Source organism: Paramormyrops kingsleyae, chromosome 18 (assembly GCF_048594095.1).
Source record: "Paramormyrops kingsleyae isolate MSU_618 chromosome 18, PKINGS_0.4, whole genome shotgun sequence".
In the NCBI taxonomy this organism is placed as follows: Eukaryota; Metazoa; Chordata; class Actinopteri; order Osteoglossiformes; family Mormyridae; genus Paramormyrops; species Paramormyrops kingsleyae.
In genome coordinates, this window is record NC_132814.1 from 25,312,865 (window position 1) to 25,326,350 (window position 13,486).

Sequence of the window (13,486 nt, forward strand, 5' to 3'; positions counted from 1 at the left end):
AAAAGTCAGTTTTTATCATCCGAATAAAAAACACCATTGTACTATTTGGCCACTACAGAACAACAATAACATAAGCTGCTGAGGAAATCCAGCAGAACAACAAATTTGGAGCAGAGCCACATAGGGTTAGGGTTCCCAGCCAGACCTTGGTAGCTCTCCGCAGGGCCGCCAGTCCTGAGAGTCGGGGAAGCAGAACTTGGGAATGGCCTTCAACCTGTCTTCAGTTTCTCGAGAATGACGAGATGACTTCTCAAACTAGGCCAGAAAGGAAGGAAGAGTGAGATAAAACTGATGGGCAGAATTTCCAGAATTAGAAGAAAAACATTAGATTAGGTTCATTTATGCACAAAATGATAAATGTAACATATATGTACGAAAAACCTAACGTTACCGATACATATAAGTGAACAACTATAGTAGATAGGTAAATATTTTTCTAACTTAAACTTTATACTTTATTAGAATTATACTACCTACAGTATTCTTTAAGTGCATTATATAAAATTGAAAGACTACTCTATTTTTATATAAATGCCAATCCACAATCGTTTATATTTTAGAATAGCAAAAAAGCAAATGCATACATGTTAACTATGCAAAAAAATACTATAAAAATATTTAAGACGCATTCTGAGATACTTCAGATATATCTGTCCTTAAATATGCATGTTTAAAATACTATGAAAATGTCTGTAACTCTGCACATATGAGCAAACAAGACAGTGTTTGGACCTGGGATTGGGAGTCACAGGAATCAACCACGGCCATGATGACCAGTCAAATTGAACACAGACGTGAGTGAGTATGGGCATGACAGTATAGGAACATACAGGAACTGAGAGTAGAGTAGAGCCTCCGTACCTTATTGGGAAACTGCTGTGTAATCTCAGGTCTGTATGTGTTCCCTGGGGAACTCCTCCGCAGTGAAACCACTGCAAAGAGCTGGAAGAGCTGCTGCTGCTGTAGACAGATTAAGTCTCGCTCCAGTGTGCTGTACCGCGGGCTCCTGCGCAGTGTGGACTGTACATGCACACACCGCCGTCGCCTACCTGGGAAAAGCACACAATAATCACTATAAAGCCAAAACCCAACTGCATAGGAGAGGAAGGGCTGTGAACACATGAGACACGCATGTGATGGGCAATTTCAATGACCACTGCAAACCTTTTTTAATTGGGCATATTATTCTCTTCAGAGGTGGACATTTCAGGTTGAGAAAGCCAAAATCTAGAGCAAGATTTGTTTCAACCCCCGATATGTTGTGTATAATGAATCACAGTCACAGAGTACTGAACTGGTTGGATGAAACGAAATCTTGTTCTGGATTTTCATAAAGCAGCTATTCGCATCTGTGGATTGTGAGCGGTAAGACACTTCAATCACACTTTCCATTCACAAGCAATTGGAGGGACACGGCTGGTTACGGTTAGGGTGTCTGACCTGTGCTGTCGTCTTCAGGATCACTATCTGTCCCACTAGTTTCTTCTAGATGGATGAATAAAAAGGGAAGGAAGTTGGAGAAAAGATACATAAGAAAAGAGTGAAAGATAAAGACAAACCAGACTTGTGCTGTTTCATCTACCCCTGTATCCACATTCAGAACATGATTGCATAATTATCTATAAATGACTTTGAATGTATGTGACTGAATTTAGGTGTTACTATGTGTGAGTGAGTATGTGTATGAGTATGAGTGTCTCAGTATGTACGGATGAATACGCCTCTCACCCCTGACCGTGCTGTCATATCCATTCCTCCCCTGACTCCTCAATCTCTTCCTTCCCCTCTTGATGTTGAAGATTTCCTGGATCTTGTTCACATACTGCAACAGAGAACATATGATACTCCTGGACTACCCATCTTCATCTTAGACTCCACGTCAACAGAATTCCAATTCACACCTCCAGTAACACACAGGGTAGTAGGGTCCTAAAATCTAACAGCTTCTAAAACTAGAAAATGAAGTTTCTGAATAAACTTCAAATAGGCTTGAAAAAGCTAGTTATATGAAGTTGAAAAAAGTTTTGCAAGTTTTTTTTGGGCAACTTGGAGTGTATAATCTTAAAGTGGAGTCTATAATGTTTAAACAATGAGTAGTGTACGAAGTTTAAATTTCCCCAGTGAAGTCAATGAGTGAAATCTGATTGGCTGTGAATGGCTCTGCTTCATTTTCAAACCTTGAACCACAGTCACTCACTGGCCAAATGTGGAAAGTTTGGAGATCCTGCCATCAAAAGTGTGAGAATGGCACTTCAAAATTTTCCAATTAAAGTAAATGAGGGAAATCTGATTGGCTGATGGTGGCTCCACCCACTTTCCCAAACCTTAACATTCCCATTAAAGGCAGTAAGTAAAACATCACAGCAACCTAAATCTGTATCGCAATTCCACCAAGGCTCAGGATAAAAATCCACTCCATTGCATCTTTGCAAGCTAACATCATTTGGGGATTTCCAGAATATGAGGAGGATATGAGTAAGCAAGGTCCATCTTGGAGAGACTGTACCCATCCAAACAAGGGTCTGCCACATTGCTGACAAAGGGCTGCACACATGCGCCTAATCACTTCATACTTCCATTCATATTAAAGTTTCCCATCATTGTTGGCCACAGAGATTAACAACAAGCACTATATTCAGCTTGTGTTTAGTCATAGTCAAAGTTCATTGATATAGTTCAACGAAGCACAGTTACTTCAATAACAACATTTTTATGCAATCACATGGATTTAATACTTATAATCTAACTGTCATAGACATTAGGTGTCAATACACTCACACATACTTTGCATTCCTATCAGTGCAGAGACTACCCATTTTAAAACTAGGTCAGGAAAATATGTATTGACTGACAGGACAAAGCTAGTTACCCACAAACAGCTAATTTATGTCTTGCTAGCCAGCCACTAAATAAACTAAATTAATCAATTCACAGAACAAATACAAACTGACAAAGCTAACAAGAGAAGTGACAATCTCGCAACAAAACATAAGTCACCAAATGATGTAGCCCAGAGCCTGTAGCTTTTAACATACTGTACCCTGGGCAGATGGTGCCACTAACGCTAATAGAAACATTTTAAACACTAAGAAGCTACAATTTACTAGGCAAAAAACTAACTTTGTCATCAAAAATGTGAAAGTAGTGTCAGTAAGATTCCCAACACCAGACTGACTTTCCTCACCTCTTCGTGTTGATCTTCACTGCAGCAGCTCTCATTCATCAGTACTGGGAGCAGAAGGTCCTGATTTTTCATCTCTCTGTATTTCTCAATGGAGCTCATACATTCACACCTCGGCTCCCTGTTTTGTACCATCTTCCCCTTTCTTCCTCTAACTCACCGAAACCACCCCAGTCACATGTGGATAGCAGCTCACGACTTCCCACTTAAACACCCACATACACACAATTTCCCAGCTACATCACTGCTCATCAGTGCTTCCAGTAGATCATTAGGTGCAGCACTGGGCGTTTAGCACTGGCTATACAATGACCTAGGAAGTGCATGTCAGCGTGTAACAAAAGGCAGACCTACCTGGGATAGTGGCTGTGTTCTTGAGCGGTGCTTAGGCGCTGCCGGTTTAGGAGCAGATCTGGACATCGTGACTGTGGCCATACCTGCTGGCCCTTTCTTCTGGCTGCTCCTCTTCTCCATTTTTTCAGGGGAAGCTAGCAGGACAGAGGGTTTGGGAGGAAGCTTTGGAAAACAGAGGGAATAGAAAGTAAGATGAAATAAAGCACGGCACCTCAGGCATACCCTTGGCTTAGGTATTAACCTGGGACAAAACATGCAGGTAGCTGCCAAATTGCCCATAGGTGTGTGTGTCACTGAATAGTGCATGAGTCACTGAATAGTGCGTGAGTGTGCGTGTGTCAGTGCGTGTGTCAGTGGACCCCCCGCGACCCTGAATTGGACAAGCAGTTACAGAAAATGGATGGTTGGAAAACATGCAGGTGCACAGCTCAAGAGTATCACTACTAAATGTGTGACTCATCTGGACGAATCTAATGGGATTGAGAATTTCACAAAAGACCTCAAACAAGGCACCTGTTTCGCAGTTGCCTTTCATAGTTAAATTAGACCAAACACAGAGAAGTGTATCCTTCAGGTCCAGAAAGTAAAAATCCAGACCAAGATTTTGTTTCAAACAACCAGTTAAGTATAACAAGTTAGTCACAGAGTACACAACTGGCTGGTTGAAACAAAATCTTGGTCTGGATTTTTACTTTCTGGACCTGAAATGTCCACCTCTGCACACACATATATACTACCTGTTGAAGAAGACTCACCAAGATCTACCAGATAAGACATTCTGTAGCAATAACACACAATAGGAAAACCCCTATGTGAAGACAAGCCAAACAGGATTTTTTTCCATGACTGCTAGCATCTCAACAAAACCTGAGGGTATAATCAAGAAGAAGATAGAATCTCGAAATCAATCAGTACAGAGGTTCCCAAATAGGGGGGACATGACTGGATAATGTTGATCTAACCAGCTTGAAGCACATAAACCATGCATCCATCTAATAAGTAGGATCCATGCAGTTCCTCTGCAAAATCTGTCTGTAAACTGTTCGGCCATTACGTCTGCCACAGTCAGCTTTAAATAGGGAAAAACGTATCAACATGGATAGTTTGATGCAAAAGAAAACAAGCCTTAGTACAAATTTTACGGAGTGGCAGAAACAGGCAAAACCTGCATACACATGGCCCGTTGTGGATAAGATTGCCCACCCCTGATCTAATCCCTACTCACACCCACCAGCTTCTACAGTACAATCTTTAGCCCCCCTACACATTCTCCCCAACTCTCCAAAAAATCTTTTTTAAAAGATCTGTCTCTCAGTGTAATCAGGCTTACCAGATCTGCGTCCATGGCTGTTCTTTCACGTGCCACAACTAAATGACACTGCTTCAATTTAGCTATTTGTCTCTAAATGAAATAGACTCCAGATCATCACCTACACAATCTTCCTGAAATAAAGTATCTGAGACTGCAATTTGTCTCAAAATTTACTCAGTTATAGTTCTTCACCTATACAAAGTGTCTGCAAAGTTTCCATTAAATACTTTTTGAGTTACCATGCTATCAAGAGAAGTGCCTGGAGTGGCCCCATCACTGAGCCACATCTTCTTACATAATAGGGTACATAACCATATAATATTAACCAGGTTTGGTGCTGTGGGAAACAACAGCATTGTATTCCCTGGACAGCCCTGTCATTTGGCCTGCCCATCTAATCTGTACTCGTCCCACACTCACCAACTCGTACAATTTCTAGAAGTACTGTGTGGATCACCTAGAAATGTGAAAGTTAATAGATGTGTTTTTACCTGAATGCTCAGAGTCCTAAATGTGACATGTAGACACATTAATGGTATGGAGAGGCCACAGAGTGTTATTTTATGTTTTGCATGATGTTTTTATCCATGAAGACTTATAGTAGAGGGAAGAGATACTATTTTTACATGTTTCCTGGGATTTGAACCCTGCAATCCTGTCTTGTTACTGCAACACTGAATAAGCTACAGGACAGGTACTGACCTTCTACTAACTTATTAGAGCCATTTTAATGTTATTGCTGATCGGTGTATAACCAATAGCAACAGCCCTATACCCAGTATATACAGAGATTTCAGAGCATGGTGTGAATTCAAAAAGCCCAGTTAAGGGCAGTTCTGTGGGTGAAAACACCTCGTTAATAATAGAGCAGACTGGCCGGACAGATTAAAGCTAACAGTATCAAGTGCATAAATAACAGCTCAGTACAAGAGCAGAGCGCGGAATGGCTGTTTTGAAGTATATCTGGCCACTGAGCATATTTTGGTTTTCTAACCAACTACAAAATACTAATATTGATTTGTTTGGCAACACTTTCTATGAAGGCAATGTCTATAAGAATCTATGAACACATTCTCAACACATTATAAGACATTAAAAACATGTCTGTAAATATTACTAAAAAGGCATAACATATTATAGCCATGCTTATAACGCATTATGAATGCTTTATGAAGCTTTCATCAATAATGCACTGTAAATCAGTGTTTCTCAAACCAGTCCTCAGGAAACCCCAGATGGTCCACGTTTTTGCTCTCTCCCAATTCCCTGGACCGTACTGGGGTCCCCGAGTACTGTTTTTTTGAAGCACTGTTATAGATACGGTACCTTTGTAATGCAGTACAAAGCATCCTTAATTCTTATACTGACCATTATAATGCTTTAAGAAGGCATCTATAATGCATTATAGATGAGAGCTTTAAGTAAAGTGTTACCATTTGGTTTACTCCTGCGCCAGCATAATGGGATAACCCAGTCCTCAATGAAAATAAACTCAGTGCTGTGTTTTAATACACCTCTAAACAGTTTAGCTGGGATATTAACTACTTTAATAATGTTGCTAACTTCCAATGTCATTTGTTATTTTAACCTAATTCGTATATATCCAAATCTGATTTTTGATTTACAGTATAACTTTAAATACTCTTACAGGTCATGCGTAAACTTCTTAAAGATTAACTGAATCCAGATGGTTACCTGGGGAGTCCGGCATCTGTCTCTCTGGGCTGGGCGGCCATGCGGCAGACACATTGGAAATAGCTTCACGTCCTCATATGAATTCTCTGATGAGGAAGAGCCCAGGGGCACAAGAGAACAATAGGAAACATTACCATGCAAATCAAGGGGGGGGGGTGTTTGTGTGTATAGGTTTGCTACCTTTTGTGTCTATAAATCCCAGAAAAAAATAACTCTTGAGATAATAAAAAAGAAAAAGAGCAAATAGCGTTAACTATCTTGTAAAAATGGCACATATCAAGGTCTGGGACATATTACATAGTAAACCAACATTCGGTACTCGTAGAATAAATAAATGGTCAGGAGGAAAGACTCCTAGGATCAGAGCATCCCAGAAACGTCAAAGTTTGTGGGGTGCTTATGGTCAACCTATTGAGTACCTACTAAGAGCGATCTGAGGAGGAAAAAAACCACGATCCACCAACTGGGTGTTGGGCAGCTAAGACGCATTGATGCAAGATGTTAATGAAGGCTGTCCAGTCTGCTGCAAACCAGTAGAAGGGCTACTGTGGCAAACATTACCTGCAATCTAAATGACGGTCACGAGAATACTGTCAGGAGACACAGTGCATGAAGCCCTGTCTGTGTATGGGGCTGTGTGGCCGTGGATTGAACTTGTTGGTCCAACGCATCTCACAAATGCTTGACTGCAACCCAGCCGTCCACTTAAGGCAACATAGAATAGGATTCATCAGAGTGGTCGACCTATTTCCATTTCTCCAAGGTCCAGTTCCAACACTGCAAGCACACTACAAGCTTTGCCATTTCAAAGATATTCTGACCCAGTCACCAGGCCAAAATGACTTGGCCCTTGTCAGATCTTCACCCCTGGCCATTTCTTCTGTATTCAACATGTCCACTACAGTACCATATGTTGGCTTGCCGTGTAATATATCCCAGACCTTGACATGCACCATTTTTACACCGGACAACATTACTTTCTTAACACGGGGGTGGTCATAAAGTTTTAGCTTATCGGCATGTTTGACCACCAGCCCTTTTTGACTTTCTAAAGAATCATCACCAAAGTACCAAAATGTTTGACAATCAGTTTGACGTTATTGAATTTTGTTAGGTTGGCTTCAAATGCACTAAAACGACAAATATGCATATTTCGATGAAGAACAGACGCGCATGTACAATTAGAGAGCACAAACCCAATAGCTGAATGAAGAAAACCTGCAGGTATTAAAATATATTTTAATCATTCCTGGAATTGCAGTTGATGCATCTACAACACCAGATGAGTTCACTTACTATCCAATCAGTTATTTAAACATAGCGATTAATCTGTGAGTGAAGAAGGAGCCCATCAAGGACCACAAGCCTCATTTCCCTAGAACCCAGCCTTAGAACCGAAGGGAGACACTCACGTATTATGTCCTCGTACACATTGTCATTGGACAAAGCATGGTATATGTCCGATGGCTGAAGCTCGTCTGTCACTGTCCCCTGTCCCGTAAACTGCACGACATCCTCAAACTCAAAAGACTTCCTGTGAGAGCAGAAAGACATCGACTAACGTGTCTGCTGTAACAGGAAACGTCACAAAAAACATCACTTGCTCATTACTAGCAAAGAAACGCTGAAGAAAATCAGTGTTTGCTGCAAGCAGAGAAGAGGGAACCATTACTGAAATTAGTTGAGATGAAGATGGGAAAACAGAAAGCAGTTTAGAAAATAAAGGCTCTAACAGAGAGCTCTGAGGGTGTGAGAAAACGATGGTAAAATGAACACACTTGACTTTGCCAAAGAACAGCAGGGGTGGATCTGCAAATTGAATGTGACCTCTGACCCTCAGCTGTGGGGAAGCAGCGAAGCGCAGACAATAGGCCTGCTTACAATGACATCACACTTGGATACAGGCCAGCCTCTCTGCGCTTATCCTGACAAACCCAAAGGGGCCCTATAGATATATACAACTGACCAAATGTTTAAGAACCCCTCATTACTTCCAGTTCTTACTGAAATTAACGCAGTTTAATGTCTCAGTGCACTCTGAAATTAAAACACAGGGTGACACTTTACATTAACTGCATTTTCATAATGCATTCATAGAACACCCATTAGCAGAATATAAATATACCTTAACATTCTAACATACTTTAACAGCCTTAAGAATATTAATAAACGTTATGATTATTATCATGTCTGTTGCATTATAAAAGCATTATGAAGGTGCAGTTAATGAAAAGCATTACCAAGCATGGTACAAATAAAAACAGATTTAAATAAACAAAAATAATCATGGAATTGATTTAACAATTTAATCCAAAGTTGATTCCAACTATAGCCACCTTTTGCAGATACAGGCAGTTCCCAAGTTACAAACAAGTTCCATTCCCCAAGTGTCTTTATGTCGAATATAGTATGTAGGAAATAACAGTACATTACACAGTAATAAAAGTCGCTACATACAATACTGTACATCAAGCCAATGAACCGTGCATGCATTTGTCATTACAACCCATTGTATGTATCCTGAATTTTTAATACAATAGGCTTAATGGCAGGCCGTACATAAGTATGTGTTGCCTATAAGTCAGAATTTCTTAACCCGGGGACTGCCTGCATAATAGGCGAACATACTGGTGCCATCCTTTCTACAATGGAAATCAAATCCCATTTGAAAATCTCTTCTCCACTCTGTTGCATAAATCCCAATAGATGTGTTGCACTTGCAGGCTGCTTTGTTTTCACGCTTCAGCCCAGTTCATCCCAAACCAGCTCAATGGGGTTTAAATCCATAGACTGCGCATTAAGGAATGTTCTCTTCTACGATAGTTCTGACGTAGATGGGAGATACTGGGTCATTATCTTACTGTAGGGTGACCTGATCCACTAGGTGTAGACCAGAGGGTGTTGCACGGCACTGCAAAAAGTCATGGTAGCCTTTTTGGTTCAGGATGCCAGTCTCTCTGTGCAGGTCGCTAACCTCTTCCTGTTGGTTTCCTCCAGGTTCTAAGGGCCTTTTGATGGTGTAGGAAACTGAATTCACTAATAACTTAGTTGTCTTTGCAATGCCTCTTAAGGAAAGACCTACGTACACTTTTAAGGGTTATAATGCTCTTCCTTTGTTCATTCCTTTCACCTAACAAATAACTTAACTGCCTTTTTCTCACAACTGACAAAAAAAAATACTATTGCCTGAAATGCAATATTGCCTAAATTGCTAAAGATAGTGTAATAAAAGTCTATTACCAGGGATGGACATAACTGGTACGCAAGTATGAATTCACCTTTAACGACGATACGTGTGACAATCGATTGTAAAAGCACAAATGCGTACTCATTTTATGTGCTGCTATGACAAGGAAATACCTTGCATTTTAACCTGTATACTGAAAATGAAATAGGAGTTAACATTAAAATGCACATTTTGCTTTCATATCAGCGCAAATGCACATAAATGCGCATTTACACTGTTACCACAGTCGATTGTCACACGTATTGTTTTTAAAGGTGAATGCGTACTTGCGTACCAGTTATGTTCATCCTTGTCTATTACAATACTGTTTTTATACAGGCGGAGGGATTGTGAGTAATCAGTAGCAGTTGGGACACCTGTAGTAATTGGTTGCATCAACTTTACATCAAGGCTTAATTTACTTCTGTTGCTGAGGAAAAGATTATTTACCCTGTTACTTGTTCCCTGGTTAAAAAAAAACTTAGTAAACTGTTTTTAAAACCTCTGGCAGTTTACCACTTCCATTTGTACCATTTCAGGGCATTCACTGCACTGCTTACATAAAAAAAACTGGAAAAATAGGTATATTGTTAAACTTATGACTGGTAGTGTAAAGAAAAACTGCTCTATTTAGTCCAGAAGGCCAGTTTTAATGGCTTCACTAAGTAAACCAGGAGTGGCCAATCTTATCCTGAAAGACCCGTTATGTGTGCGGGTTAATCAAATTACTAATTAGAGGACTGAATGGCTGAAGAGTTCTCACATCTGGGTTTGAACAGCTAAAGGTTCTCCCAAAAGCCTGCATAGACACTGGCCCTTTGCATGTAAGACTGGCCACCCCTGAAGTAAACGGTCATCTGAGAATGTCATTTAACACTTATACAGTAAAATCCCATTATAACGGACTTCAAGGGACCTGGCAAAACAGTCCGTTATATCCAAAGTTCGTTATATCCAGAGTAGCTGTATGCCCAGAACACAACTACAGGACACCATTTACTCATGCCACACCTCAGCAGACACATTTGTGGTATAGATTACTATATTGTACATGTAGTAATCCAACTTTACCTGATCAGATGCGTGACTATTAATAATCCCGACTCCGTATCTGCGCTGGATATCACCGGCACGCCACACGCCTTGTAGGCGGAGCCTGTATGTCTGTTATAGCAAAACAAAACTACAGCTAAAAGCGGCGCTGGGGACCAAATTGTTTGTCCATTATAAGCGAAATTCCGTTATATGTGAGTCCGCTATATCCGATGCTTTTTCTGCATATTCTTAAAGGCGCATGGCTGGAACCAGCAGACCTTGTCTGTTATAGACGATATTCCGTTATAAGCGAGTCCTCTATAACGAGATTTTACTGTATAGAACAGGGGCTACCAACCTTTTTGAAACTGAGAGCTACTTCACAGGTACTGAGCCATACGAAGGGCTACCAGTTTGAAACGCCCTCCTAAACTTATCTAAACTTCATGTATAATATAAACATGTTTTAAATGTTTTTTCTTTTTTAGATATTGTCATTTTCAAATCTATATAAATGCAAATGTGATTAAGAAAGAATAGCAACAGGATAAAATTTAATTTTAGACGCTGCTCACTGGTGAGTTGTGCTATTTTTAGAACAGGTCCGGGGGCCACTCATGTGGTCCTTGGGGGCATCCTGGTGCCCGCGGGCACCATGTTGGTGACCCCTGGTATAGAAAATGTGTGTAAAGAAAAAAAAAATACTATCTATAAATAAAGACAAACGTTCATTTTCTTACTATAATGAAGCAGCTGAATTAAAAATGAATCAATGTTAATGGAAACTATCAGACTGGCCATTCACCTAGATTAGCCCTACAAGCAAATGTAAAAAATTCATGAAAATATACTCAGTCCATTCTTGTTAACTAGTTTTCATTCACTTGCAGTAATGGTGGATAGCTGATGCTTTTTAGGTCATATCTTCCACGCCAGACTCGCGGCGATGTGCATAGGCAGTAATACGCTGTGCATGTTAAGAAGCTCACCTGTTTTTGTGCTTGGGTATGCTGCTGCCATGGAAGATGGGACGAGGGGGACGTGGGCAGTCTGGCGGACACCAGCTGACCTGACAGCTAAGCTGAGATTGGTTGGCGCATGAAGTCCACTTCTCTGCTTGGTGTGGCCTTCCAGGGACAGTCTTGGCCCCCTTGTACTGAAAAGTACGCTGAGGCTTTGGTGGTGGGGTTGCTGGGTGTGTGTCTCTGTGCTCAGTTTCAATGACGGGCGGCTGTGGTGGACTCTTCCCGATCTGGGCCACATCACTCCCTTCCAACTTACACCAGAAGCCCCGGGATATATAGAAGCTGCCTGGAGGAAGCATCAGCGCAGGGTCATCCAAACCTAAGGGTGGGGAATGACACTGGTCCTCATCTGCCAGCTTCACATTTGCAAGCCCTCTGATGTCTTCGCTGTCCTTGGCAATTGTGGAGTTGCTGGGATCCACAGACTCGCATACCGTTGTTTGAGAGACAGAATTAGGATCTTCTACATCATCCAGGGCACCCATCATCCCATTAACTCTGCATGTACCTCTTCCCTGGGCTTCCCTGAAATCCAGCCCCAGGCTTTTGGCCTTGGCCAGGCATGCCTTTGCCCAAGGTTCACATCTCTTGTTATTGCAACACGCTTCATTTCCATGGACGCCCCCAGAGAGAGTTCGGGACACTGGGACCCATTGCCCCTTGCTGGTACAACACTGCTCCCCTTCTAATTGGCTGCGACCTTCCCACTGGGAAATCTTCTTTTTTATATTTATTCCTGGATCATGGCTGAGATGTCTGCCTACTGAGGAAGGAGGCCCAGAGGTCCCTGCCTCCCCAACTCCTCCTCGGCCTCCTCTTCCTGCCCCCAGGGTCAGCATGGCATACGGCGGCAATACAGACGCATTTGTGCTCCTCTATCCTAACTGGACAGGAAAGGTTCTACGTCCAGTGCACTGTCCGTTTGTCCGTTTTCTCCCTCCTTCTTTACTGGATTATCCAAGGTTCAGGAGCAAAATGTTCTCATCCTCATGCAATAAAAAGCTTTCCTCCTGGGGACCCCTGCAAAGCACAAGACAATACAGTTATTTGCTCATTGATACACAGCCTAGCCTGAAGCCTGAGAGCCAAACAGCAGGCAAGGGGAACAGAGGTGGAAGGACGTGAGAGAGACGGGAGGAAAGCGGAGGAAACTGGACAAGGGCTGGGACTTCTCAAGGTCAGTGGCCAAAAATAGCCTAATAGAAAGGACAGCGCTAATGATGGTCTGTGTGTGGGAGGCTCATGCCTTAGCCACTGCAATGCTGGGGCTCAGGTCCAAACCCAGTTCACTTAATCTCAAAACTCTCTTTCAGGTCCTGCACATGCACCCCCAATGCAAGCAACTCAAGCACTGCAACTTCAGACTGGATAATGCCAGTCTCACTCAGAATCCAAGGAACACATACATGGGCATACAGATAGAAAAAATACACATAACATTCATTGGGAAAGGTCTGACCAGACATTCATTTCTCGATTAGACGTGATCCCTACAGCTTAAATACAAAACATGGAACAAAAATTCTCTCTTACTTCACTTACTATACTGCTACCAAAACTTACCATAACTTACTGGCTAGAATCTGATAGGGATATAACTTATGAATAAGCAACAATATTACTCATAGTGATAAGTATGATAGGGATTTAACTTATAA

At 41.5% G+C, this 13,486-nt stretch overlaps 1 protein-coding gene across 5 annotated transcripts in view; it reads right to left on the reverse strand.

The window, feature by feature from the left end:
* dennd2c (DENN/MADD domain containing 2C) overlaps positions 1-13,486 on the reverse strand; it is a 30,232-nt gene that overhangs the window by 11,949 nt on the left and 4,797 nt on the right. For all 5 annotated transcript variants that reach the window (XM_072702210.1, XM_023831332.2, XM_023831333.2 and 2 more), the window contains 8 exons: positions 11,793-12,848; positions 7,955-8,076; positions 6,543-6,628; positions 3,536-3,697; positions 1,729-1,822; positions 1,441-1,485; positions 862-1,049; positions 146-255 (listed from right to left, as the gene is read on the reverse strand). In XM_072702210.1, coding sequence (XP_072558311.1) covers positions 146-255; positions 862-1,049; positions 1,441-1,485; positions 1,729-1,822; positions 3,536-3,697; positions 6,543-6,628; positions 7,955-8,076; positions 11,793-12,667 — 1,682 coding nt within the window. In that variant the 5' untranslated portion in view covers positions 12,668-12,848. The remainder of the gene's footprint in view (positions 1-145; positions 256-861; positions 1,050-1,440; positions 1,486-1,728; positions 1,823-3,535; positions 3,698-6,542; positions 6,629-7,954; positions 8,077-11,792; positions 12,849-13,486) is intronic.